This window comes from Miniopterus schreibersii (genome assembly GCF_964146895.1).
Source record: "Miniopterus schreibersii genome assembly, chromosome: 12".
In the NCBI taxonomy this organism is placed as follows: Eukaryota; Metazoa; Chordata; class Mammalia; order Chiroptera; family Miniopteridae; genus Miniopterus; species Miniopterus schreibersii.
In genome coordinates, this window is record NC_138112.1 from 6,998,536 (window position 1) to 7,025,472 (window position 26,937).

At 52.8% G+C, this 26,937-nt stretch overlaps 1 protein-coding gene across 2 annotated transcripts in view; it reads right to left on the reverse strand.

Moving 5' to 3' along the window:
• Positions 1 to 26,331, reverse strand: part of ZBTB16 (zinc finger and BTB domain containing 16) — a 181,631-nt gene extending 155,300 nt beyond the window's left edge. The window contains exons 1-2 of one of the 2 annotated variants that reach the window (XM_081153335.1): positions 26,010 to 26,331; positions 21,711 to 23,068 (exon numbers count right to left, since the gene is read on the reverse strand). In XM_081153335.1, coding sequence (XP_081009461.1) covers positions 21,711 to 22,978 — 1,268 coding nt within the window. In that variant the 5' untranslated portion in view covers positions 22,979 to 23,068; positions 26,010 to 26,331. Of the gene's footprint in view, positions 1 to 21,710; positions 23,069 to 25,602; positions 25,960 to 26,009 lie in introns of those variants that run through there. The other variant, XM_081153336.1, reaches the window with a different exon arrangement.
• Positions 26,332 to 26,937: the final 606 nt, after the last annotated feature.

Genomic DNA, 26,937 nt, shown 5'->3' on the forward strand with positions numbered 1-26,937 from the left:
TTGCCATAAGAAAGTTGCCAATTAAAACAAATTTTCCACTGATCAACAAAAGCGAGAGAGAGAAAAGAATAAAGAAAAGCTCCACAGCAAAGGTGGTTCTGCTTTGACAATACCAAAGCCTGGACCTGCTTTTTGGGTCGACTGACTGTCGGCTCTGCCCTGGTGGTTACCACACTCAGAGACCCAGAAAGCCCAGCCCAACCCTCACAGCAGCACCGCTACCACTCAGGCAGCCTCGAGTCACTAAGCCAACACGACTGATGGGACAATCCAGGGCACCAAGCTGGACTCCGGAGGGGGGGCAGCAGAGGGAGGCGGCCACATAACTGAGCAGGACCCAGATCCTACCCACAAAAAACATAGTGTGTCGTAGGAAAGAAACGTACAGAAGCACCGATAATAAAAGATCAAGTTTTCTCTATATATCTTTCGACATGGGAGTTCAGAGGATGGACACACTAGTTCCGGTTGGAAGTAAAGAAGAGAAATGCATCAAGAAAGGCTTTGAGAAGGAGGGGTCGCTTCTGCTGGAGCTGGAAGCTCTGGCCTTGCTTCGATGAATGGAGAAGGACCTGGCAAGTGAAGGAAAGAGAGTTCAACTCAACAGCAACACGCTGAGCGGCCAGGTGCTGGACATGAACTAAAAGGTTGCAACACGGATGTGAAAAAAAAAACGGTCCCGTGCTTAAGGGTTGTACCTCCTAAGGCACGTGCTGAGAAAGGGAGCAGGAGCAGAAATGTAGCTGGAATCTAGGCTCCTCGATGCCTTTGAACAGCAAGCTGAGAACTTTCTACTTGACTCTCTAGAGCAGGTAACAGAGACCCACTGCAGCAACGTGATCAGAGCTGTGCTTCGGGAGGATGTGGTGAGAGCCACAGCCAGGGGCACTGCAGGAAGGCTGGTTAGGAGACCGGGACAGCCATCTGGTGACGTGAGAGTGAGGAAATAGGTCTGGAGAGGCAAATGGCGATGGGGAAGGCAAAGTAACACGTCCCACTGGGGCGTCCGGGTCTCGGGAGGAGGGCAAGGCCTCTGGCAGAGCATGAGGACACAGAAGAAGATTTGAGAGGGACAGTGTTGAACTCACTCGACCACGTTCCAGTTTCTGGCAGGACTGGTGTGCCCAGCAGGCAGCTAGAAAGGAATGTGTGCAACACAAGAAAGAAAGAAAGAAAACACTAGAGATAGAGATCTGGACGTCATCCAGAGAGGTCAGCACGGAAACCATGAGGCTGCCCAGAAAGAGACAGAGAGAACCGACAAGGACATCTTCCTAGGAAACAAGCTCACTGAAGGAATCAGGGTCATATTCAGCGTCAACTGACACGCTGATGACCCATCACCTTCCCTGTGAAGAAGAGAAACTACCAAGCATTTTGTAGATTAGGAAACAGACTGGGGGTCAAGGTGCATGCCACTCAGAAAGAGGCAGCTTCGGGATTCAAACCCAGACCCTGCAGAGCTCCACGTGCCAGATCACACTGCCTCTAGCAAGGGAGTTTCAGGAAACACGGGGGGGGGGGGGGATCAATGCTGGAGTCCAGGAGGGCACTGCTTTCTAGAACTAGGAGGTCACAAGCGACCTTTGAAAGAACGATGCTAACACAGTCACTCTGATGAAAACCATATTGCAATGAACTGAGGAGCTCCTGGGGGCAAATGAACCTCAAGTTCAAGGCTGGGGAGAGTAAATTTGTGAGCACCCACATATGCCTTTTAATAGTACTCACCTCATGGGTGGTTGTGAGGATGAAATGTGTTTACACAAGAGAAGTGCTTATAGTGAATGCTCAACTCACTATTATTTACTAAGCACCTACTATGTGTCGGACATGGCATCAGGTAGTGCAGGAGGAGGCATAAGGCACGACTGCTATGCTCACGGAGCCTGTGTTTTACCTAGGGAGACGAAACACAAGTTCCAACAGTTTAATAACAAGGTGGCAGGGCTTGTAATCAAATGACGCACACTACAGATGCTGCAGGGCACGGACATGGGCCAGAGTGCCAAGACAGGGGGGCCACGCTACCCAAAAGCAGCCTCACCTCAGTAGGTCTTGGAGGCTGGCTGGGACCAGGAGGCCAGGGAGAAGGGGAAAGACAATCCCAGTGGGGGCGGGGGTGGGGGTGGGGGTGAGGGTGAGGGTGGGGGTGAGGGTGAGGGTGAAGGTGGGTGAAAACAACAAAAGCGCTGTCATTCCAAATCTGCTCTCCTGGACCTGGCCTAACTCCTCAGAGGCCCAGGGTTGAGTTTGCACTGCTGCGTCATGTGTGCACAGGGAGAGCGTGAATGTGAGGAAGGACAGGTGTATGTGGAGTCTAATGTGTCCCCACTCAGTGTTGCTGGCTTCCCCCTAAGTGGAGCGGGCATTAGGATGGGGAGAAACTTCCAAAAAAGAGCAAGCACACAATCCATCCAGGCAACCTGCAAAGCTCTGTAGCACCCCCACCCACCCCCACCAAATACTTAGAGAAGGCTCAATGACAACCAAGAGGTGCAGCATTCTAAGCAACTGCACGGCCTTGCCGATCCCTTGTCACCCTCTAAAATCTCAGTTATCAAACTTCCAGCCAACTAAGCCTTGCAAATGCCCATACTGTTAGCATGGCATTCAAAGTGCTCCATGACCTGGCCCCAACTCACTTTTCCTGCCTGTAATCCCATGCCCAACCCTCCGCCCCCCCACACTGTGAGTGGGCCTCCCAACCCCATTCATACACTGCTATACACCTTAGCTCACTTCCTAGCTAGGAACAACAGTTCCTATTTCTACCTGTCTAGCCATCCTCCAAGGACTGGCCATCCTAGCCACCTTCTCCATGAAGCCCTCCTAAAGCTCCAGTCAGAAGCATTCAATTCCTCCCTGTGCACCCCCAGTACCTCACTTATATAACTGAGCATACAGTCTCATACATACACACAGCTATATGTAGGGGCTTTATTAATATCTCTGCACTGCCCACAGCACTTTGCAACTACCTAGCACATATTAGGTGCCAGTACATAGTTTCTGAACTGAATACCCATTGCTAAGGCCTCACTGTATTTGGGTGTTCTTCAAACTACAGGTGGCAATCCATTAGTGGGTCTTGATTAACATTTTTAAAGCCCTGGCTGGTGTCATTCAGTGGTTAGAGCATTGGCCTGAGCACCAAAGGGTCACTGGTTTGATTCCCCATCAAGGGCACGTTTTGGGTTTGCTCCCTGCCCCGGGTCAGGACATGTGCAGGAGGCAACCAGTCGATGTATCTCTCTCACATCAATGTTTCTCCCTCCCTTCCCCCTCCCTCCCTTCCACGCTCTGAAAAGCAATGGAAAAAATATCCTCAGGTAAGGATTAACAAAAACAAACAAACATTTTTAAGTAAAACAGGAGACAGACCAGAAGAGAAACTATCAGAGTCCACAGTATATACTAAAAATGAAGCGAGTTCACTGAACCTTTGCTTTGGGGGATATGTGTGAGCCCTGGGTTAGGATGAAAACACCCTGTTCACTGTGGGCCACAGGCTCCATTCTAAGATAGACCAGCAGATAGCAAGGAAAGTCATCAGAGGTTTCATCCCAAACATAACTTATGGAGAATTCCTGGGGGAGGCAGGGGGCCACTACATGCTCCACTCATTTGCCAACAACTCACAGCTTCAGAATGGGACCATCATGGAAGGGTTTTGAAATGTGGACCGGGGTCCTCACTCACTGATCATTCCAGCAAGTCCTCTAGACACGCTACCATGGCAGGAAGGCAGAGCTCCGTGGTTGGCTGACCACGGCAGGAAGGCACAGAGCTCCGTGGAAGGCCCTTTGTAACCAGCTTTATGACCAATGGGGATGTAGGAACCAACCCTTGGTTAACCTGAACACATGCCTGAGTTAATCTAAACATTGTATTTTAAACCCAGAAAGCAACATCCCTAGAAGATCCAAGGTAAGGAAAGCTACTCCCAGGATTGCTAACTTGGGGTCTCCCTCTGGGAAGGGCATCTGATCTGGGCTTGGCTGCACTGGGCTCTGGGGTGAGGCTCCCCTGCCTCACCTTCCTGACTCTGGTATCACTCCTTTCTACCACTCACCTCTCATCAACTCCTTCCCCCAACTGCTGCCCAAGAATTAGGCAGTCTGGCCCCAGATCTCTCAATTGGTTCCAAAGCTTCCCCTTCTGTCCCTAGCCAGTTTGGCTCAGTGGTTAGAGTGTCGGCCTGCAAACTGAAGGGTCTCGGGTTCCAATCCGGCCAAGGGCACACGAACCTCGGCTTCGGGTCGGCCCTGGTCGGGGCACATGCAGGAGGCAACCAATCGATGTGTGTCTCTCTTTCCCTCTCTCCCCCTTCCACTCTCTCTGAAAAGAAATGGGAAAAATATCCTCAGGTAAGGATTAAAAACAAAACAAAAAAGCCTCCCTCCTCAGGCTCTCTTATCCTTCTAAATAATGAATTTCCCAGCCCTAATTATGCAAAGAAGGGATGATATACATTTCTCTGTTGCTTTAAGTTACAGCTAGTCACCTCAAAAGAAGAGCAGCCTCTAGCTAAAGGGTCACATAAACTAAAATCAATATAAGCCACCGCCTCCCCAATCTTTTAAATCACTGCCTTTCCTCCCGACCATCCCTGAGCCACACCCCTGCCGCGGGCACGGAGCAACCTCCAGGCCTGCAAATGACCGACCATCCACTCTGGTAAATTTGAAGAATGACCACCTCCTGAGTCTTGTCATCCCCCCAGTTCCTTTCCCATTCGGGGGGGCGGGGGGGGGGCGCGTTGAGAATCACAGCAATATCTCGCAGCGATCAGAGAGCCAAGAACACGGAAAATAACATCAGAGCACACAATGGAAACAACAGAAAAGGCGTAGTACTCAGAAGACATTATTAATGTAAGTACAGCATTTTAAACAGTGGAGGTGAGAGTCTGATTCTTCTCCAGGTTGGTCAAACCTACCTGATTATGCCACTGCATGTAATCACCCTGATGTGATCCCATCCAACAGCGATATAGAATTTACATATCTGGAAGTATCTAAAAGAAGACTTTGAGAACTGTGCGGGGGACTGAAATCAGGAGAGGAGAAGCCACTGCCTAAATAGGGAATACATGTAGCTTCCTTACAAATATCTCCAGGGCTGTGGCCCAGAGGCTCTGTGACTAGAGAGCAGAAATGGGGGGGGGGCATTAAGAACTCTCGGGAAGCTTGGCCAGCGTGGCTCAGTGGTTGAGCATCTACCTATGATCCAGGAGATCAACGTTTGATTCCTGGTGAGGGCACATTCCAGGTTGTGGGCTCAATCCCCAGTAGGGGGTATGCAAGAGACAGCCAACCAATGACTCTCTCTCCCTCTCCCTCTCCCTCTCCCTCCCTCTCTCTGAAATCAATAAAAACATATTTTTAAAAAAAGAACTCTCAGGAAACAGAACTGGCTGCTCAGCAAACAGTAACACTCCTGTCCGGGGGGGGGGGGGGGGGTCCAAGCAGAGGCCAGGTGGCACAGAGCACATGACAGCCTCAGAATGGGGGTCAGCCACAAAAGTCCCCTCTAGTCCATCATCCATCACAACAGAGCAACACCAAAAGCCAGGGTACTGGTCCATCACCCCTCAAAGTGCTACAGCTCACCTATTCATTCTGAAAGGGCACAGGGGGACAGAAGGAAGGAAGGAAGAAGGTAAGCAAAGTACAACTTATTCTCTACGGCCACTCCCTGGGATATTAAAACGTTGGCATGGCGCTGACGTTCCAGGACAGGGACTTCTAGCCAAGACCCAGAGTCTCCAAAACCAACTTCTGAAAGCTGGCCTCTGGGGACCAGTGGGTGTCAAGCAGGGGAGAACGTCTCTACTTCCTCTGAATTTTAACTGACGTTCAGGAATTGTTTGGTTTATGTTGTTTTGGGTTATGGGTGGTAGTAGGTGCCAAGCGAGACTGTCCCCCTTTCAGCTTCTCTTTTTTAAGACAAAGAACAGAGAAAAACAAAACAACCCGACACCCGCAGCCCAAGCCTGCGTCTGCGCTGTGGGCGGCCAACATGAGTTTCCTTTATCCAACCACAAAAAGGCATCAGTGGAACCAGCGAGGGGCCCTGGAACGGCCTCGCCAAGCCAGGCCCGCCACTCCGTTGAGGTTAGCAGTTAACCAGGGGCCGGGAGCCACTCGGGCAAACAGCCCCGGCTCCCCGTTACACAACGCCGGCCTTATCTCGCCGCGCCACCTTCGGTTTGCAGGCATTGCGCAGCGCGAAGACCACAGCCCAGACCGGCCGGGCAGATAGCCGGCGCTCCGCTCGCTATCAGGGAGGCGAGGGGGCGTCCGGGACGGTTAGCCTCAATTCAGGCAGTCGCCTTTCTATTAAAAGAGAGTCAGAGGGCCGGGAAACGGTCCGGCTGGCCAGCTTCACCGTGTCACTTCCTTTGAACGTGATGTTGAAGCTTCCCGAGTCCACCTCCCTCTCAGAGGCCCTCCAACCAAGAAGAAATGGCCAGGGTCCACTTTGTGTCATTTCATCAAATCTTGGTAGCGTGCCAGGTGCAAGACCCAGCAAGAGGGGCTAGTGATCACTCCCCAAGTCTTCAGACAGACTCTGGGAGGAGGCAAGGCGCAGGGGCAGCAAGGCAGGCTCAGCGGACGCCGTCGATGTGGGGAGCTCAGATGTTACTCTTCAAACGCCTTCAAAGCCTCCCAACTGCCCCAGAATAAAGTCCAAAGACTAACGGCAACGACCTCATTCCAGGCACTGGGCAGGACATAATGACTGCACGCTATGAAATCCACTGTATGGAATCCTCGGGCTATCCCCACACAGTATCCCACAAAACCACCCCACTTCAGCATGAGGAAAGCTTGGTTCGTGGCCCTTTAGGCACATGGCCCAGATCGTGCAGTCCGCCGGTGGCAACGTGAGAATCTGCCCGTGGCTCTCCCGCTTCTCCACGCTGCCCTTTCTCCTCCTGGTCTGGCATTCGTGGCACCTCCCTCGGACCCCAGCCCACCATTCCAGTATCAATCATTCTCATTCCAGTCAAAGGAAGTTAAACTACCCGGGATCCCAGCCTTATCATAATTGCAATTTCATAGTTTTTGTAGCATTGCTAGCTAAATCTCTTTCCCCATTAGGAAACCCCATAGGGCAGAAGCTGTTTGTCTTGCTCATCACTGAATTTCCAGGGCCCAGCACACAGTGTTAACAAAATTTTTTAATTAAAAAGGAATTCCTCCAGGTGGAAGGCACTGCATCTCTGAATTTCCTTTTCTTTTTCTGTATATCTACCATAATCTTTCCACTTTCTGCTTTCTATCAGAGTTATCAACATACAAATACACATTCTAAGTATTTCTCTGTTCAAATTATGAATTCCACAAGGGCAAGTCCATGTTTTATTAATCTTTGTATCTTATGCCCCTTAATACAGTATATCGCCTATAAATCTAAGGACTCACTGCACATGCCTACTAAGGGCGAGCAGAAGGGTCGAAAGTCACTGTGCCCAAATCCACCCAGCACCCCTCACCCGAAGATCTGAAACTGCTCTCAAGTCAGGTTCCATCCCTACCCCCCTCCTTGGTGGAAGTGGGAAGCAGACCTGGGTGGCCACAGGCAAGTTTGTAAGGGTGGAATTGAAGTAGGCCGGGAATGAGAGGCATGGGCCCCAGTCCTGGTTTTGCCGCTGGCTTGCTGTGTGACCTTGGCAAATCACAGAGCCTCTCTGGACCTTCACTTATACCCCCTTAAACGAACATGTCAAAATAAACCATTTTATGGGCCCTTCCAGCTTTAACAATCTGTAGTTCTTGGTCACCCTGAGAACCACACGGGCAAAGCAGGTAGCAAACTATGAGCGCCCTCCTCAACAAACAGCAAGAAGAGGGACAGAAGGCACTTAGCTCCCCGCACACTGTTCCTCAACCCTCCAAAGCCCTGTTAGTGAGTAAGCCAGTTGGTCCCCCTCATTAGGAAGGATGACAACCATGATTTGAATATGGATCTGAAGTAAATGGAAGGGAGAAAGCAGATACTGAAATCGATTTTCAATAAATAACCTCCCTCTAGTTAAACCTGAACTCTTCCCACATACACACACTTTCACAGATCCAGTTTGGGAGCATTCAGATTAGCACAACCTGGCCTTAAATACTGTGCAAAACACATAGTAAGCATTTTGCTTTTATTTATGTCATCAATGGTTTCAATGGGGATGACTCACCCTTCCCTCTTTAACACTCTGTTCTCATATGGTTTACTATAAATAATTAGGAGACAGAGGAGAAAGGGGGAGCAGGGGGGAGAGAGAGGGAAAGAGATGGGAGGGAGAGAGACTCTGAGCAACTGAGCCCTGGGCCTCTGCACAGCCAGGTTACAAAACATCCAGGTCTGACAGACAATCCCAAGGTGACTCTGAGCTCAGCTGGCAGCCGGGTGGTGGTTTACCATCTAGAGGAAAGGCAAACCCCTCCTCTCCAGGAGTTCAGGGCAAGTGAGAAAAGGGGACTAATACACACTGAGGAGGAGCTCCTTCCATCTTCCAGAACCTTCCCAAGAGGTACAGGAGGAATTCAAACTCAGGCCACTGTGCCTCCCATGCCTACTCCCTTAGAGTCTACGTGTCAACACTCAATCCATTCTTTCCGACCCCGAGCTACATCTACTAGTGGTGGTCTAGATTTTTTTTTTAACAACAGAAATGCCCCTCAGGATCCAAACTCATAGGAGGCCAAACCACAAATGCAAAACCATCTCAGTAATAAGGAGTCTGCCCCGGGACTGGGCGATGGGTAGCAGCAACTCCTTCCAACCAGAGCAGCTGGAAAGCACCAGTCCCTTGGCCTTGCCCATCTCCCACCCAAGAAGTGAGGGCAACATCCCCCCGGGGCTGAGCTGACAAGTCCTCTGCACATTCTTTCCAGAATCTACCTTCAGAGTCAGACACGGTCATCAGATGTCATCACTCACTATATTCACCAGATTTGTCACCGAATTTTTTTGACCATTTCGAAAGGCCAAACCTACCCTCCCCCAAAGGCAAAAGAAAGTGGCCCAGACTTGGGAAAGGATACTGAAAGATTTCCAAAATGTCTGGGGCCACGGCCACGTCACAGGATAAAGTGATCCCTATTCGACACATAGGCGTTTCTAGAACAGCAGTGGCACTTCACAAACGAGGACCTTCATAGTCACAGTGCACTTATATTTCTCATCTGTTATCTCATCTGCTGGCTGCCAGTACAGGGTTAGTACTACTGTTAATTTAGCAGTGCCCAAAACAGAAGATTTCACCGGGTCCTTTCATAGTTTCTCCCCTGGGCCAAAATAACAGACTTCTAAGGGCCTGGTTCTAGAGCTCAATCGCGCCCGTTTACAAAGAGTCTTCATTGTCCTATGCACTTTATACATATTTTATTCCCTGGCCTCAGAACAAGGAAACAGGGGCTCAGAAAGGTTGAGGGCTCGTCCCGCGAGGCACAGTCAACTCCGGAGCCTGGTTTTTCACCCGGGATGCCTCCCTGAGGCCGGTGCTCTTCTTATCACTTCACACACTGTCCCTAGAAAACACCGCCGCCCAGAAAGCTCCTCCTGGAGTGAGGGGACCGCCTCCCAAGCCATTCCCGGCTGTCTTTACTATCTGCAGCATCTCCTGGACTTTGGGCTCGCCGTTTCAACTTCCCGGTAAGTCTGCCTCGGTAGATTGTCCTGCTCTAAATAGCACCCTCCGTGATCTGCAAACATTACAAGGACATCAAAACAAAGCTATCAGTTGTGTCCCTAGCTCGAGCAGCCAGTCCAAGCTCTTTTGTTTGCTTCCCAGGCAGCTTACTGCCCAGGTGACGGGGTCAGAAGTTGTCTCTCCACCTAGCCCCCTCCCGACCGGGCACGCCGCTCGAGGATGGGGAAGACCCACCCATTTCAGATGTCAGGTTTCCAACAACTTGTGGGAGTGAGAGAGGGTTAAGGGAGAAAAGGGCCGGAACTCAAGGAGCAAAGATTACCTACTTCCTTTCCCCTCTCGTATTAACAGGCCTCCGCAGCCCACTCGGAACCGCCCTGAGACTGCTCGTCCACGCGAAGGCGGAGAGGGGCAGGTGAGGGCAGGAAGCTGATAAGCTGCGATAAATGCAGCCGATGCGTTTTACACGATAGCTGCTTTCTTCCATCAGGTGCTTTCACACGGCTCCACCCCAATCTGCAACGGAGCCCCGTCTGCCCACCTGGTCCCTCCTTCCTAACTCCCCACCCCTCGCCCTGACCCCAACCGTTTATCTTTGCATATTGGAAAGCCGGCATTTATCAAGTAATCTACTCCTCATAGATTGTTAAACAGACCACAGGGGTTATCGGCCGAGCTGATACAGAAAGATAAACAGCAACCCCTATGCAAATAGCACCAAGAATGTGGGACTGGCCACAGGACAAAATCGGAGTTCAGGACATTTCGAATCTTAACACTTTTCCTCAGTTTCAACCCTGGAAACCCACAGGAACCTGGAGAAGATTCTCTGGGTAGACCGTCCTCTCCCTTTCTCACTCCGAGGGGAAGGTGTGTGTGCAGGGCCGACCTACTTTGCAAAGAAGAGCGGTGGCTTCTTGACTAATGTACCTCTTTTCTGTGACTACCAGCCTCTCCTTCTCGCAACAGCCATTTCATTTTTCTGGGACTTCAGGCCCACTGGAATGCGCTTTGTTCAGAAAGGGAGAGAAAGGTACTCTCCAAATTGAGAGTAGGGGTCAGAGGGCAGTGCTGAGAAAAGCCAAGGAAAACCAGGAGTTCTGGGCTCCGAGACACAGTCCGCGTGAGGGGGAGACGCCTCCTGCTCCTGGGCTCTGTGGATCTGCCTCTGCTCAGACAGAAGCAGGTCCAGGTGGCATCTTTTCAAACTCTTCTCATTATTTTAAGGGCAAAGTCACATCAAGAAGCAAGAGGTGAGTGGCTCCAAGTGACAAAAGAATTGCACCCAGAGGGACAGACAAGCTGCTTCTCACACCAGGCTGCAGGCTGAGGAGGGGAAACGGGGGAGTGACAGACTCCAGGGCTGATGAGAATGAAAGACTGAATGGAACAGGCTAATTTACACAGGAAGTAAGCACTTACCAGACCCTTCATCTCAACACACAAAACCCTCGGCCATATCTGGAAGCAATTACATCCAGTTAACATGATCTGCTCGCCACTAAAATTAACTGCAAACAGAAATATTTTTCACTTTTGCAACAGGGGATGCCAAGGTTTGGCCTCTCCCCTCCAACCACCCTCCCTGCCTCATTGAATCAACTGCTGGGGAATATTTAGCAGCTACTCAGCTCAAAAAACAAAAACCACTCTTGTAGCTGTCAGGACACAAAAAGTAAAATAGTGGATAATTATGAAGGGGGGAGAGGGGGGACGTGGCAATGAAGACCATCGTGCTAAAAATTGAGGGAAGGGGCCGGCGCACGGGCCTAAGGGGTCTGCGGCGCTCACACAAGTCCAGCCCTGGTTTTCCACACTCAACGTCATGGGAGGAAAAATGTTTTTAGAGTTACTTGATTTAGCAGCGGCTTCACGTTGTTTTTAGGTACCATCTCTATCCCTTCTGCCAAGGGGACGGGGGCGGGGGTATATAGGGAGGTAGACTCACAAATGTTAGCAGATCCTTAATTTAGCAGAGAATTTAAGGGACAACTGTCATGGTTGAGCTTTGCATTGAACATTTCCAAGCCCAACTCTACCAATGCCTCTGAAGCGGCTTCCACCTGCTATTTAACTAAGACGTGCGCAGTTTTCACGTGGACGATGAAGAACCCACTGGAAGGGAGGTGAGAAAGTGTGTGTGCCCTGAAATGGGCCCGTGTCTCATTCTCCAAAACTCCAGGTCCAGCTGCCCCGACGGGCTGCTCTTTTCCCTTTACACCCAACGCTGAAATCAGATGAGAATGCTTCCCCCCTTGAAATACTGCTGGAGATTCCATAAATACTGGTGACAGACGGGCAGGCTTGTTTTCAAGTTCCTGAAGGAGGCGTCATCTCCGCCCCGGTCCCCCCACAGGCCCATCTTTCTGGGCCACACTCTGCACGCTTCCCCCGAGTGTGCAGTTCACTCCTTTGTCACCAGAGGCCTTTAAAACGGCGGCAGCAACAGCGGCAAAAGTAACGCATCCATTTGCCAGACAACTCACAAACATCTCTCCTTAAAAAGAGTGGGGCAAAAGTTTCCCTCCAGAGTAAGGTCAAACACTGCTGTTCTCTGCAAAATTCACATTTAGAAACACTACTCGCAGGTCAAACAAAACAAAACAAAAAACACCTTAAGTAGCCTTTCTTTTAACAACTCCAAGGATATGATGAGGGGAAAAAAGGGTCTGGGTAAGTTAAACGAAAAAAGTGCTGTGCCATACTTGCCAATTTTTAAGATAAGTTTATGTGGAGAAAGAAACAGGCACATCCTCTCAAAGCTAGAACCTGACACCACTCAGCCTGGGCCGTGCATTCCGCACGCACCACCCCACGGACCACATCACAGCCACACCGTGAGGTCCCGGCTGTTAACTTCCTCTCGCGAGTGAGGAACGGGGTGCTTGGGGACCCTGCCACCCACACAGGGCTTCCAAGACGCAGGGAATGAACTCACACCCGGTTGGACCGTGGACGCAGTGCTTCCCAGCTTCCCATCACTCTGCCACCAACAACCCCAGAACAACTGGAAGCTGCAGGAATGCAGAAGCGAGCAGATAACCATCCCCCCAACGCCCCTGGCAGAGACGAGCCCCGTAAGCACGCGGAGGGGAGGACTCTCCCCGCCCAGGGCTCCGCGCCCACACCTGGGCACCTGGGCACGGACACGCCGAGCTCTGTCCACGCAGCCGCCCGGCATGGAAACGGTTAAGTGGCCCTCGGTAAATAAATCAAAAGTTCAAGGCTGCAACATACCACAGTGACTCCCTCTTTACATATGACGAGAACCAGAGAGGGGCTGAAATCCCAAGCATCCTGAGCGGGTCTCCCGGCCTGCACAGGTTACCCGCCAGGGTCAGGGCCGCGGACCTTTAGCGGCAACATTCATTTCCTGAACAGGACAAGTCCCCCTGACCATAAAGCTAATAGGAACTTCCTCGCACGGCCAGCTCCGGCTGACAGGGCTACTTGTCACTGGCCACGCAGGAGGAGAGCGCTGGTTCCCATTAGTGGATTATGATGCCAGGTGCTACTAATAAGGTACATCGGCAAGAAACAAGAGCCTGCTAAGTTGTCTCTCCAACTCTGGAAGTAATCAGGCCTGGGCTTCGGGCTCGGGGAGGGGCCGTGCGTAAAGAAAGGGGTGGGGGGAGTGGGCAGTTCAGCCAGAGTAGACCCCGGCAGCATCTAACCTGCTGAAGGGCTTAAATCAATACATTTCAAACACTCCCTCCACATTTCCCCGGCTACCATAAGAGACTCCCCCAAATTAACACTAATAATGTTTCGCCCAGCACTCCAGGCCTGATGGATCACCGAGGGCCATTACGGTAGGCCACATCTGCTTCTCACTATGGCGAGGAGAGCTGTGCCAACAGGCCTAATGACATTAAGATCACAACGCTCTGCTAATCCACTTAGAGACCAACGCCAGGCGAGGGTGACGGCTCACCGAGCGACTCCCTTGTCAGGCTGAGGTCACAGGAGAAGCGGGAAGCAGGGAGGCAGCCTCACATGAAGTCCCTGCTGTGTGCTTTATGTTACGTGGTACCGCATTTCATATGTTTAAAACCACGTTGAGAGGCCAGGCGCTGACCTCACTTCACAGGAGAGGAGCCTGACGTTCACACGGGTGAACCATCTGCCCAGTTCATAGCATAGTTCTCACGTTCAAAGTGGATCTAGCGTCAGTCTGTCAGTCTTCGTGCCTGGCACTACTTACTTGGGCCTGGTGGCACACAAGTTTTGTTCTTGGCCTGCCTGGTGGTGCTGGTTTGTTTGCGTGTTTGAGTCCTTACTTTACTTATTATATTGGGGGCGGGGGGGATGTAAATGGCCCTAAAGTAGGGAAAACTCTAAAAGCCACTTCAAACTGGCCCACATTTCTCCTCTTCGTCAAAATTTGTGTGACCAAGTCTAATAACCTGACCACTAATGCCTCGCTGTTTCAGGAAGTTCTTTCTCTTCTCTAACTTAGATTCTTCCTACTGCAAAGCTGAACACAGTCTCTTCCTGCTAAAGAAAATCACGCCTTGAGGACGGAGTCAAAAGCGAGCTAGGCATTTAGAATTAAGCAGGTTTTTGCAAGTTTTCAGCCGAAGTTTCTGTGCTGACAATAAAGTAGACCAGATTCCCTCCTTGCAGCTGCAGATAAGCCTCACGTAGGCAAAACCCAACCATGGTTTTCCCAGAATGAGCCGGCATAAGCAGCACACCGGGGCTTTTAAGGGGAAATGGTAGAAAGGGGAATTTCTGATTAGGCTGGCATGAAATTAACAGCATGGAATTTTTATTTTTGCAAGTGGGTTTCTTTTCCTCTCCCTTTTTGTTTGTTTCAGCACAAAAGGCCTGTATCGCAAGAAGCTGGTCTCCATGTCAGTAAGAGACGATGTAGTAGGTGCAGTGCTCCTTGGACCCCGCTGGCCCTGACCACCAAAGACCTGACCCCTTCGCGGTAAGCAGCGCTCTCACTCCTTTCCTCCTCGGCAGCCACCAGAGGAAACGAGGCCAGAGCAGGCCGGGCAGTGAGCCTCCTGGTCACCGGCTGCAGGGAATGGGAGCTGGTCCTTCTTACATTCCCCCTTCTCTTCTGATTCCACCAGGGGCCAAAGGTCCAAGCAGGACGTTGAGGAGAGAAGAGCGCACATGGAGCCAGAAGCCCCTGGTGCCGCCCTTTACTGTCCGACCAGAGACAAGTCCATTAACCTCTCGTGCTTCCCTCCACCCGTTTGGAAATGCAAAACTAACATCCACCTTACAGGTGGCTAGAGGGTTTGGGGAGAGTCTGACTATGGATGAGCTTGGCCCAGAACCTGGTATGTGTATCAAGCACTCAAAATGGCATTTGCGGAATCCACCCTTAGAAGGCTACTGCACTGGGGTCGGGAAAGGGAAGGAGCCCTGGACTGCCCAGCACCCACAAGCCCAGGCTTCCCTCAGCGGGTGGTGTTGCCACTCCTCATCTCTGCCTCAACCACAGCGACCTGCTTGCCTGGCCACGTGCTCAGGCCACAGGACACTGCATCCATGAGCTGCCTGGGTATCTGGAACTGGTAATGCTGGAGAGTGGCCCAGCTAAATTTAAATGAGAACTGGAATGACTCATCAGGCCTCAGGTCAATGGGACAAAGAGTACCCTGGCCATCAAGGTACAAGAGATCAGCTTCTGGGGGAAATGCCGGTCTCACTGTGTATCAGCCCCAAACAGCACCCAAGGCCGCAGTTCTTACGGTGCTGTGTGAACCAGCACCTCTGGGGAAAAGCAGGACCTGGACCAACACAAACACGTTTTTCACCTTGAACCACCAGTGTGCCCCACTCACAACAACGGCAATAAAAATACAGCAGCAAACACATACGGAGCACACAGCTTGTGGCACCATTCCTGGCACTTGACAAATATTTACTAAATAATCCTTGCAGCAGACCAAGTGAGTAAGTACTGTTATTATTTCCCATTTTATAAATGAGCAAGCAGGCACAGAGAGGTTAAGTAATGTAATCACAGTCACACAGCTGGCAAGTGGTGAAATTGGGATTCCCAGCCAAATAGTCTCATCTGCTCAAAATATACTTTTACTACTGTATGAAACGTGGGGTGGGATGAGGGGCAGTGGGGATGCCGTGGTAAATTTTTCTTTCTATCAGAATAGCTGCCATTGAGTCAGGGCTCTCATAGAATATGGCCAACACAGAACTTGACTAAGAAAACCTTTAGTTATCGTGGGAAATTCAGGAAGCCTCCACTGGACAAACTGAGACACGCCTGTATTCATTTAGCAAGACTCTGAAGTCTCACACTTGGGCTTTCAGTTGGACTTGTTTTAAAGTCATTAATTTAGAAAATTAAAGTGATTGGAATTGTTTTTTTCCTAAATTAAGAATTGTTTTTCTCCTGAATTAGCAACAAGTCAAAGAGTTGTGAATGGAGTTTAATTTTAACAGTTTAAGATACTCACTATCTTAAAGATTCATAAATAGTGTTCCTGGAACAAGCAGGAGGGAAAACAGAAAGCTCTGCGAACTAAAGCTGTCTTCCCCGCTCTCTCCCACCATAACAGCACCGTCTAATCAAAATGGAACTTCTCCCTGAGATGAAAGAGCATGCAACCTTCCTCCACGGAAAATAAAATAAATCATCTTCAAATTTTGGAAGAGTTCAGCCTAGATCCCGGATGACTGAGTGCCCCTAAGCAGGTTAAAGGATGTAAAAGTGACGTCTGAGCAGACAGACTCAAATCTAACTGGCCCCTTATTTTAGCTAGAGTCTGGATTCCAAAACAGAGCAAAATTCAATTAACCAAAAGGACTTCATGAGGATGAAAGTGGGTATACAAGTGATGAAAGAGGAACTTTTTAAAGAGCTCAACAATCCAGAAACAGTTTGTCCAAGTACCTAAGTTTACAAATAAAGAAATTAAAGCTTGGGATGAAAAAGAGACTGACAATGGTAACCAGAGCTTAAAAAAAGTTTAAAAAAGAACACAAAACAGTGCAGAGCTGGGCCTTGAGGCCTGGCCTCCACCACAGCTGCACATACCACAAAGCCTTATGCATCTTCCTATCTCTACAACCAGTGCCCTCTCCAAAAGACGGGATTTCCAGGAGCCCAGGAGTTTTCTTAAGTCATTCATCACCTCCAAAAGGATACTTCCTGGAAATAGAAATGGATTCAGAAAGGATTTGGGCAAATCTGTGAGTGACAGAACAGCCATAAATAGCTACTAAGAGAAGCTGGGCGCCACCTGACCTTTAGGATTGACGTCAAGGAAGATAGCTGTAGCCTCCTATGGTGGCATCTCAGGGACAGGGTTGGCAACTAAAGACTAGGTCAGATGGAGCTGAACCAAAATGGCAATGCACATGTTCTTATATGGCCTGGCGTGGAGCACCCAGGGCTGTGAATTAGGTAGGGCTGGTCCTATCCATTTATAGCTATGTGACCTTGGGCAAGTCATTTACTGGCTCCAGTGCTCATTTTCCTCATCTGTAAACTGAGGCTGCTAATGGCCCCTCAACCCCTTATCCAAAACCCTGGGGTGCTCAGAAATCCAAATTGTTCCAATTTTAGAACAATGAGGCTGATAGTGTTTGCTGGTCCCAGAGGAGTCTAGGAAGCACTCTGTAATCAAACACATTAATATTTTTGCAGCAAAACATATGAATATTCAAAATAGACAGGATAAATATAGCCTCACGTCAGATCAGGTTTTGCCACTAAATGAGTTTGCTGCAAACTTACGCAGAACCTATCAGCTTTCAGAGGTCCTCAGACTTCATAATCACAGGCATGGAATGAGGGGCCTGTCTCCCTTTGGAGAGGATGTGAGGTTAAGAGAGACAAAGTCACTAAAGATGCTTTGCAAAGGAGAAAGTGCTGCAACTGATACAAGGCATTAGTAACATTATTGCTGTTGCTACCATTACTCCACAGCATACTCTTTTCCGAACAACTTGCTTTGACCTCTCAGGTCCCTAAAGCTGGCAGAATGATTAAAAGGGACCAAGAGTTCCGGGCAACTTCTAAACTCTCAACATTGGCCAAAACCAAAGTCAATGGCTATTTGTCTGCTACATGGTCCACCACTAAAAATACAGCAGCTGGCCAAGAAAGACCTGAGAAAGACCAAGGCAAAGAACCAGGCAGAACTCTTTGACATCTCAGCTACATGGCTCAGGCGCCCTAGAGCTGGGCCGGGGAGCTGGCTGAGACCACTCCTTTTGGTTCCTGAGCATCCCTACAAGAACCAGGCAAGAGGTCCTACTCTGTGTGCAGGACACACACTGTAGCTGGTCTGAGGGCTTGTCTGTAGAAGATCCAGAGCTCCGAGGAGCCCTGACCTCACTCTGATCCTGCAACGCTGAATTCAGAGACATATTCTGGCCAGGGTGTACGAGCCTGGGGAGACTGGGGGCTATAACTGAGGACTGTGTTCACACTTAAGTCAACCATACAGTTTCCTGTCATCTTATCACATATGTATGCAACTCTGAGAAGGAGAAGGTACACCTGGCCCACTCGAGCAGGTCCCTAGAGCAGATACAGACAAGCCCACGTGCAGAACTGCTCCAGCCTTTCAGAGAGAGAAAGAGACTGCACCTAGAGAGAGTCCAGTCTTCCAGAAGCTTAACGTGACCCTCCCCACATCACCTTTCCTCCCTCAGTCATTATGGCTTATCATGTAGGCCTACTCGGGCAGGTTTTGGGGTTGAGCTAGCTCCTCCATCTGCCTGGAAATGCTGCTGATCAGGTCTTCTGATCAGGTCTTCTGACTGTGCTGACTTCCTTCTGGACCCTTTAGGTAAGTAAGTCTCATTTGACTTACTCAGGTAGTGTCTGTCTGGTCTTTCCATCAATTCGTGACTACACTTGACTCTGCCTTCACATCTCTCATGCACTGCAGGGGCCACAACTTCACCAAGTTTCACTCCAACTTTCTGTGATGCTAACGGGCTCCCTCCCAGCAGCCTGGGGCCAAGTCCTGAAGAAACCCACTGACAGGATTCCCTAGCAAGCTCTCTCTCCTGCATCACTGCCCAACACTCTCCCCTTCCTTCCTCTCTATGCCCTTTGCTCCCCAGTAACTGGAAGGTACTTAACCTTTACCAACACTCTAGGCTATGGGCTTAAAATAAAATGAAACCTGTAGCCTGCTATTTCATCATGTTCAGCACTGTTGTATTACAGCCAATTCCTGTCTCCTGACTTCAAAATCTCCCACTCTGATTGTTTTGTCTTGCCTCTGTTTTTTGTTTGTTTGTTTTTTTTTAAACCAGACACCAGGGGAATGCAGAGAGGGGCCCCTCAAAGGCCTCTGGGCTCCAAAGGCTCCTAGTCATGCTTGAGGAGGAGTCTTTCTTTCTTTCTTTCTTTCTTTCTTTCTTTCTTTCTTTCTTTACTATATCTTTATTGATTTCAGAGAGAGGAAAGGAGAGGAAGGGAGATAGAAACATCAATGATGAGATAGTCACTGATCGGCTGCCTCCTGCACGCCCCTGGCTGGGGATCGAGCCCGCAACCCCGGCATGTGCCCTGACTGGGAATCAAACCCCAATCGCCTGGATCCTAGGTTGATGCTCAACTGCTGAGCCATGCCCGGCGGGCTTGCCTCTGTTTTTACTGGTAGTTGGGATGTGGGGGGAGGAACAGAGGAAGCAGGAAATAGGGAAGGAGCACCTTAACCTAGGAGCTTTGAGAGAAAGGGAGAGGGGAAAGGCCTCCCACACAGTGCGTGTGATCTGGAGCCAAGGGGCTGTCAGTCTGAGGGCCGAGCGTGCGCAGGGACACGCGCAGGAACATTTCGTGACCTCCTTGATTTCTTTAGACCCTCACAGCTTTCCACCCACGGCACTGCCCAGGCTCTAGTTTCCTGGGCTGCAGCAGCTTACTTTCCACCCTCAGTCAAAGCACATTCTCCCTGTCAGCAGCCCACAGCGTGACACCGAGGATTCCAGCACCAGTGCCTCGCCATCACAAGTGCACAAGGACAGGGACATTGTGCCCGGCGCCCCACAGCCAGCACAACCCTGGCGGGAGGCAGCGCTGTGGGCGCTTACACGCTAGAACTCGGAGCCAGTGGGGGTTATGCAGACACCAGACCCAAAGCAGACGGGAACAGAAGGGTCAGTTCTTCACCCTCACAGTGACTGGGTGCCAGTCACAGCTCTAGGGATCTCCAGCTACTACTTCATTAACTCAGCACCACAGCCTGCCGACCACCTCCACGTTAAAAAGTATAACACAAGGCTCAGACAGGTTAGGGAGCTATCCCAAGCTCCAGTTTCACCCTTGCTCTGTGGGGTGTCACCCAGCCTCTCCCCAGAGGACCGAGGGTCCCACAGAACGGGAGCTTAGAACGCCTGGGAAGGTGCCAGCTTCTGTAGCACCCTCAGGTAAAGAGAGGCAACCAGGGCCTGAGGAGCCAGGAAAATATTCACTTTCCACCATAGCCCGCTTCTCAGGGTACACAGCTGAAATAATTCACATCCGGGGAAGATGATAGCCTACCTGGTCAAGTTTGAGGAGGGGGTTTCCTCTTTAGGAAAGTCTGAGCAAACACCCTGCCTCGGTCTACTTCTGAGCGGTACAAGCACCAAGACACACCTCACTGGCGGTTGTTTTTCGCACCCACCGGAAAAAAAAATCGGCTACAATTTAGCTCAGCAGCACTTTCCACGGGGTAAGTCACTCTCAGAGACACCGATTAAGTGCTGTCGGAACAGGTTCCGGCTCAGCGTGGGGTAATCAGACAAACCTCCAGGTGCCTCGCCTCCGCCCCACACCCTCGGGGTCACATCCCCTCCTATACTGAATGAGAAATGGAGGGATGGGCTAGACAGAGAGGGGTGCAAAAGTGGGAACCCCCCCAAACTCAGCCAAAGAGCAGGCAAGAGGGCACAGGAGCAAATATCATCACAATGACAACAGAAACTGGACTTCTCCACGCCACTCATCGGACCCAGGGGCTGGAGAGTAAAATGATCGGCATGTCGTTGTGACAGACGCAGGCAAACACCAAACCCACTCCTGGGTCCTCCGTATTCACTCTACCTCTGATGAGCAATTTTGAAAACCCTCTGGGCTACAGGCACCATCCCCTTCAGGACCGAGAGACTCTAAGAGGCAGCACAGTGGAAGGGGGTTAGGACCTGAACCTGAATCCAGCTCTGCCTCCTGCTTCCTCCTCTGTGGTCCTGGTAAAGGGTCCCTATCCTCCCACGTAAGAGAACCTCGCCTGCCTCGGAGGGTTGTTGCAACAAAAATGTGACTTCACGTCCAGCACTTACTGAACCAGGCGTGTCGTAGGAGCTCAGTGGATGGTTATTTCAGAGAAGGGAAAACAAGCCAGAGGAAGCCAATGCTGGCCTGAAGCGTTTAATTCAACGTGAGCAGAGATGGGATACGAGTAAGTCGCTGCAGGCTGCAAAACCAAGACTCTCGCGCTTCCCCCTTACATTTAAACCAACTCCTTCCCCTCTATATGTGTTTGCAGGAACGGAGAATGAGGAGGGGAGAGGAAGCCATGTTCCCGGTGATGAACGTTCACCAGGAATGACGCTGGGAACCTGCAGCTGCTCTCACGCCCTAAGCAGCATCTGGCCCCTCCCATCCTCCTGAGCCACACACACGGCCTCGGCCTTGGCAGAAACCACTGATGGGAGATCTGGGTACCTAAAGCCTGGCAACACCGCCAGATCCAGGCCATAGGAGACCTTCATCCTCAATCCCACTCACTCCCTCTTCTCCCTCCCTCCGCTTTATCAGTCACTCCAGGCAAGAGAGAAACAGATCCAGCAGCAGAATAAGCACATGGGAGCCCGAAGGCAGGAGGAGGAAAGAGCCTAGTAAGAAGCTGGGCCCAGGAGTCCCCCAATGCTTAGGAAAGACCCTAAGCCCTCACCACATGTGACAAGCATACCCCAGCCCCAGGGCTTAGAAAGAAGTGGTTTCTTACAAATAGCAGGGAAGACGGGGAGCCAGGCCCCAGGACTCGGGAGCAGCCAGGTATGAAGGCAGGCTGCCAGGGCCAGAAGTTTGTGCCGGGGTGTCAGGCGGGACTGGCGAGGGACCTACCTGTGCTGCTCCACAGCCTCATTGTCAGGAAGATCCACCCCACACACGCTGCACTGCTCCCCAAGGGTCCGGCTCTCCGACTTCATGCCCACAGCCAGCTCCCCCAGCTTGCTGAACAGCTCCCTCTGGATGAAGCCCTGCGGCAGCAGCCCCCCGTAGGTGCTGAAGTCCATGGAGACTGCCAGGGCGGGCTGCACGTGGAGGCCAGAGGACACCGAGGACGGCATGTTCAACACAGCGTCAGCCTTGTGGTTGGGCAACACGGAGTAGATGCCCAGATGTTTCTCCGCTGTGGGTGCCGGGTGCTCTGGTCGGCCTAGGGGACCCTGGCCAGCCTCAGCAGAGGTTGGCAGCTGCTCAGCACTCTCCTCACGCCCATAGTGCAGCTCCCTAGCACTGGTAATGACACTGCTCCGAGTTGGGGTCCCGGGTCCCTCTTTGCCCCTCTCCTCAACTTTGTCCCCCATCCCGCTCGAAATGCTGGACTCCACTGTCCCAGGGCTGTCCTGGCTGGGCACCTCATCCACCTGCATCATCTCTGTCTTCACCTCAGCCACCCCGGAGTGCCGCCCACCCCCAGCCAGAGTCGGTTCCTCGGGCCCTGCAGGCGGCTGAAGAGTTCCCTGCAGGAGGGACTGTCCTATGGTCATCAAACTGTCCACTGCAGCCTTCGTGGGACTCATGGCCGACAGACCAAATGAGGTGGAGACGGACGGGCTCTGGTCCGCCGCGGGACCAGGGAGGCTCTGCGCGGCCACACCGGCGTACCCGCTCTCCTCGCTGGAATGCTTCGAGATGAAGATGTTCTTCAGGTACCGAGCCTTGCGGTCCTCTTCTTCCTCCGCCCCACCGTCTGCCATGGTGGCCTCCGTGTCGTTGTCATCTGTGGCCTGGATGGTCTCCAGGATCTTCAGGCACTGCTCCTCCAGGTACTCGATCTCCAAGATCTCGGCCGCGTACAGCAGGTCATCCAGGTCCTCCGCCTTGGCCTGCAGCGTGGCCGTGTACGCGTACTCCAGAATCTGCTGGAAAGTCTTTGGCGAGAGGAAGTCCAGGGTATAGTGCTGGCTGTTGCGGTGGAACAGGATCTCGAACATCTTGCTGGTGCAGGCCAGCACGGTGCGGTGGGCATGGAACTCCTGGCTGTCCACCATGATGACCACGTCACACAGTGTCCCTGCCAGCCGCATCTGGTTGGCCTTGCACAGGAGCCCTGTGGGGTGGCTGGGGTTCTGCAGCTGGATCATGCCCATCTTCGTCAGATCCATGGTGCTCCCCGCGGCTTAGGCATGAGGCTCTCTTTCCTTCCTGGCTTTGCGTGGTGGGGCAGGGTCGGTTTCCTGGACCAGCAGAGAGGGCTAGAGGGGAGAAAGGGGGAAGGGGCAAAAGAGGTGAGAGAACAAAAGGTAAGTTAGTCAGTGTCCCTAAAAGTAAGAATTCAAACAATACAACACAGCACCCCGCCCTCATTCAGCCAGCAAGAGAAAATCCTGGAAGGGGGCCTCCTAAAAATCTAGGGGGTCTGCCTTTACAGATCGGCAAATGAGAGAAAAGACAAATTTCTGTCAAAACATACACCCAATTCACTGTTAGATGAAGGAAAATGAAAATTCGAGTGGAGCCTTCAGAGCCTTGGTCTTTCTGTAAGTCTAAGAGTGGGGGTAGTGGCCTTTGCAAGGCCAACATGTTATGAAGAGGTGCCCAGCACTTTCTAAAAATTAGTAAGAATTGAACCCTTTCCTTTAGTAAATTTAAGCCATCAATTTCACTCTCCTGTGCAGCAAACTTCATCTTCACAACAAAGTTCTTCTAAACCCTGCTTCACTGTGGTAGCCCCAGAAGTCAAGTCAAGCCTAGCTGGGGCTAGCAGCCTGCAATCTGGCCCATGGAAATCTATGGGCAAGGGGTCTCCTCCTCCAGGCCCAGTGTCCTCCTGGACCCCCCCTTTTAGGCATTAACAAGAACACACACATAACCCACACACTAGCTGGAGTCACTTTCACCCACAGGTGCCTCAAAATTATCATAAGCATGATCCCAAATCTGAACTGTATGTGTGTGTGTGTGTGTGCGTAAGCACATGTGCATTCACACCAACCAGAGAGGGAGAGCGAAGGCATGGGAGCACACTTATATCAGATGCCACACTTACCCCTGCCCACAAGTGCCCAGTGGACAGGAGGCTCTATAAAATGTAGGACAGGTCATGGACAACCTAAGAGAGATCATAAGAAATATGCACCCTTAAAGCCAGGAGTGTACAGCTAGGTACATGAACTCCAAGTGTGTCCCACAGGCTCCCAGGAGTGGGCAAGTCTTGTGACCGGAGCAGCAATTGATGCTGGGCATGGCTCGGAGGTGCCAGAAGTGATATTGGCACCAGCATCTATGGTGTGAGTTACAACCAGCATGAAGGAAAGACTGGGCTGGGAGACAAAGGCCTCTCCCAGAGCACGCTGTTCAGAGTCAATAACAGGGCTCTGGGGTTCCTGAATCCTTTAAAGACTGTTAGAAAGACTTCACAGGCCCAGTGCCCTCCCAGTCTCTGCCTTGCTGAGGCCAATACTGCAGTGAAATGAACTGGGAGCAAAGGGGAGCAAGGGTTCTCCCTCACTCTCCCAGCGCTACTTGCTTCTGCCCCCAGAAGTAGTCCTATGGGTTCCAGAGCCAAAATCTCATGCAGAAAGTGTTAACAGTGCCGCTAATCTAGACAGTTCCGCTGCCCACCCTGGGGTGGGGACTGAGGCCATCAAGGGTGGGACGGCCTTTCATCCTGCCTGTGCGCTTTTCCGCAGGCTACTTCGGGGTTTCTGAGAACTAGGAGGGAGCAATGGAAAGAATGGAAGCTGGGCTGCCCGAATTCCTGCCCAGAAACAAGCTCCTTGTGTCTAAGGGAAATCAGGGTCCCCCGCCGGGTCCGGCAGGCCCCGCGGCTCAGCGCGGGCGATCCTGACCGCCGGCGGCAGCGCGCGGCCCGCAGCGCGGGGGAGAGCCGGCGCTAACCCGCTGGAGCTCCGGGGATCGACCGCGCGCTCACACCCCCAGTTCCCAGCCACCCCCACAAGGGCCTGGAGACGACTTCGGCAAACTTGGAAAAGCAACTTTTCCCGGGGATCCAGACGACTGAAGGAAAGGGAGCCGGTCTAGGGAAGTGGAAAAGCGAAAGAGACCCGGACGAAAACCTGGAGTCCGGGCGGGCTGGGCGCCTGGGCGCGAGCAGCGAGGAGGACCCGCCCCGCCGCGAAGGGGAAACACAAAAGCCCCACCGAGAGTTGTGGGAAGAAAGGCAAGAAGGGATCGGCCGGCCCTCCCTCTCAGACCCAGGGCCGTGACCCCCGGGAGCGAAGGGCAGGATCCCCGGCCGCGAGCCGGCGCCGCCAGCAGCCGGCGTGCGGGGCCCGGGCACCGTGCGCGCGTCCCGGCAGCGGGCGAGTGAGTCCGCGCCCAGCGTGCCCGTGCGTCCCGCGGGTCCGCAGGCCAGCGAGACCGGCGCGTTTACAACGCCAGCGGGAGCGTTGCAGGGGCCGTGGGAGCGAGCCGCGGGCGCGCCGGGTGGGAAAGGCATCCCGAACGCATCAGGTGCAGAGCCCGGCACCCACCGAGCGCGGCCGGGAGCGCACGGCGAGTTCCGGCGTCACGGCCAGTCCCGCCGAGAGCCGAAGAGGACCCGGGGCCCTGGGGACCCTCCGGAGCTCCACCACGGCCGCACCTCACTCCTAAAAAGAGGGGATCAAGTCCAATCAAGAAAAAACGGCCCACCACGTTTTTCAAAGAAAAACAAAACCCAAACGAGTCCCAATCCTACTCCCCTCCGCCCCCCGATCCACTCCACGGATCTTCCGATTAAGCTTCCCAACCGGTCGGCATATAAACACACAAATAAACCACAAACCTATCTCGCGCCCGCGCACCGGTCAGCATACATAGGAGCACCCACCGCTCCCGGCTCCTCCGCCGGCCCGGCGGTACAAAGCCTCGTGATCCCCAACCCTCCGCTCGCGCCCTCAGTGCCCGCAGACCGCTCTGCCCCCGCCTCTCACCCCGACCGTGCCCAGGAGTGGAAGGGTCGGGGTGGCAGCTGCGCCCAAGCTGACAGCCGGGGCTCCCCCTCCTAGCCGACCCCCAACTGGTGGTGGCAACGGCTGCAGCAGCAGGAAGGGAACAAGCCGAATAAAATCAGGCACAAGCCCAGCAGCCGAGTGGCCGAAGCGAACGCGCCCCCTAGACCTCTCCAACCCCGGGGCGCCTCGGAGAGAGGCTTTCGCTGAGCGGTGCGCCCCTCCCCGACCCCCCACTCACCGCTGCCAAGACGGGAGCTGTGGGGTGGGTGTGCGTGCCTCGGGGGGGGGGGGTGCCAGTGTCGAGGAGGGGTGTTGCTGGAGAACTGTTGCTCTGGGTATCACGGCGGCAGCGGCGGCGTCGCCCGGCAGTTCGCAGTACCCGCTCTCATCGCCCTCAACTCCTCTCTGCTGTGAGGTTAGCAAATCACCACCGGCTTCGGCGCCTCCGCCGCGTCCCACGTCAACGCCGAGCCCCCTCCCCTGCGAGGCCCCGGCGCCTCTCCATCTTTAGTGCTGGCGGCGGAGCCGGGCTCCCTGCCCACAGCTGCCCCCCTTCCCTCCCCCCTCCCGCGCTGTCCCCGGGCTCAGCCCGTCCCCACCCCCCCACCTCCCCCGCGCTGGCCAGGCCGGCGCGCGCTCCCCGCCCCACCCCTTCCCTCCCGCGCGTCCCCTCCCTTCCCGGCGCGCCGCGCTCCGGGCTTCGCCTGACATCTAGCTGCTGCTGGGGCGCCGGCGGCCGCCGCTCCCCGGCCAAGCGGAGGGGAATGGAGCCCACGGGGAAGCGAGCCAGGGACTCGGAAGGCTTAGTGGGGGGGGCAGTGGAGATGAGGTGCGGGGAGCAGCCCCCACCTTCAAGCCCCAGGGTTTTCATTTCCACTGGACAGGGTTTTTTTTCCCTCTGCTGCTCCAGCAGCGGAGTTTTGTCCCGGGCTCCAATGTTCGCCCCAATTCAGTGCCTGTCATCTCGCCTTTCACTTTTGCTCCAGGCTCAGGGCTGCATCCCCCGTACCCCGAAGGTCGCTTTTAGAAGGTCGCTTTCCCAGCCCAAGCTCAGGCCTGGTGTGCCTCCCCGCTGCGCTGCGCCTCTGGGCGCTGAGCAACTGAATGGAGAGAAGTCTCCGGGCGCAGGATTCACCGGCCCAGAGGGTCCGCTGGGATCCATCGCT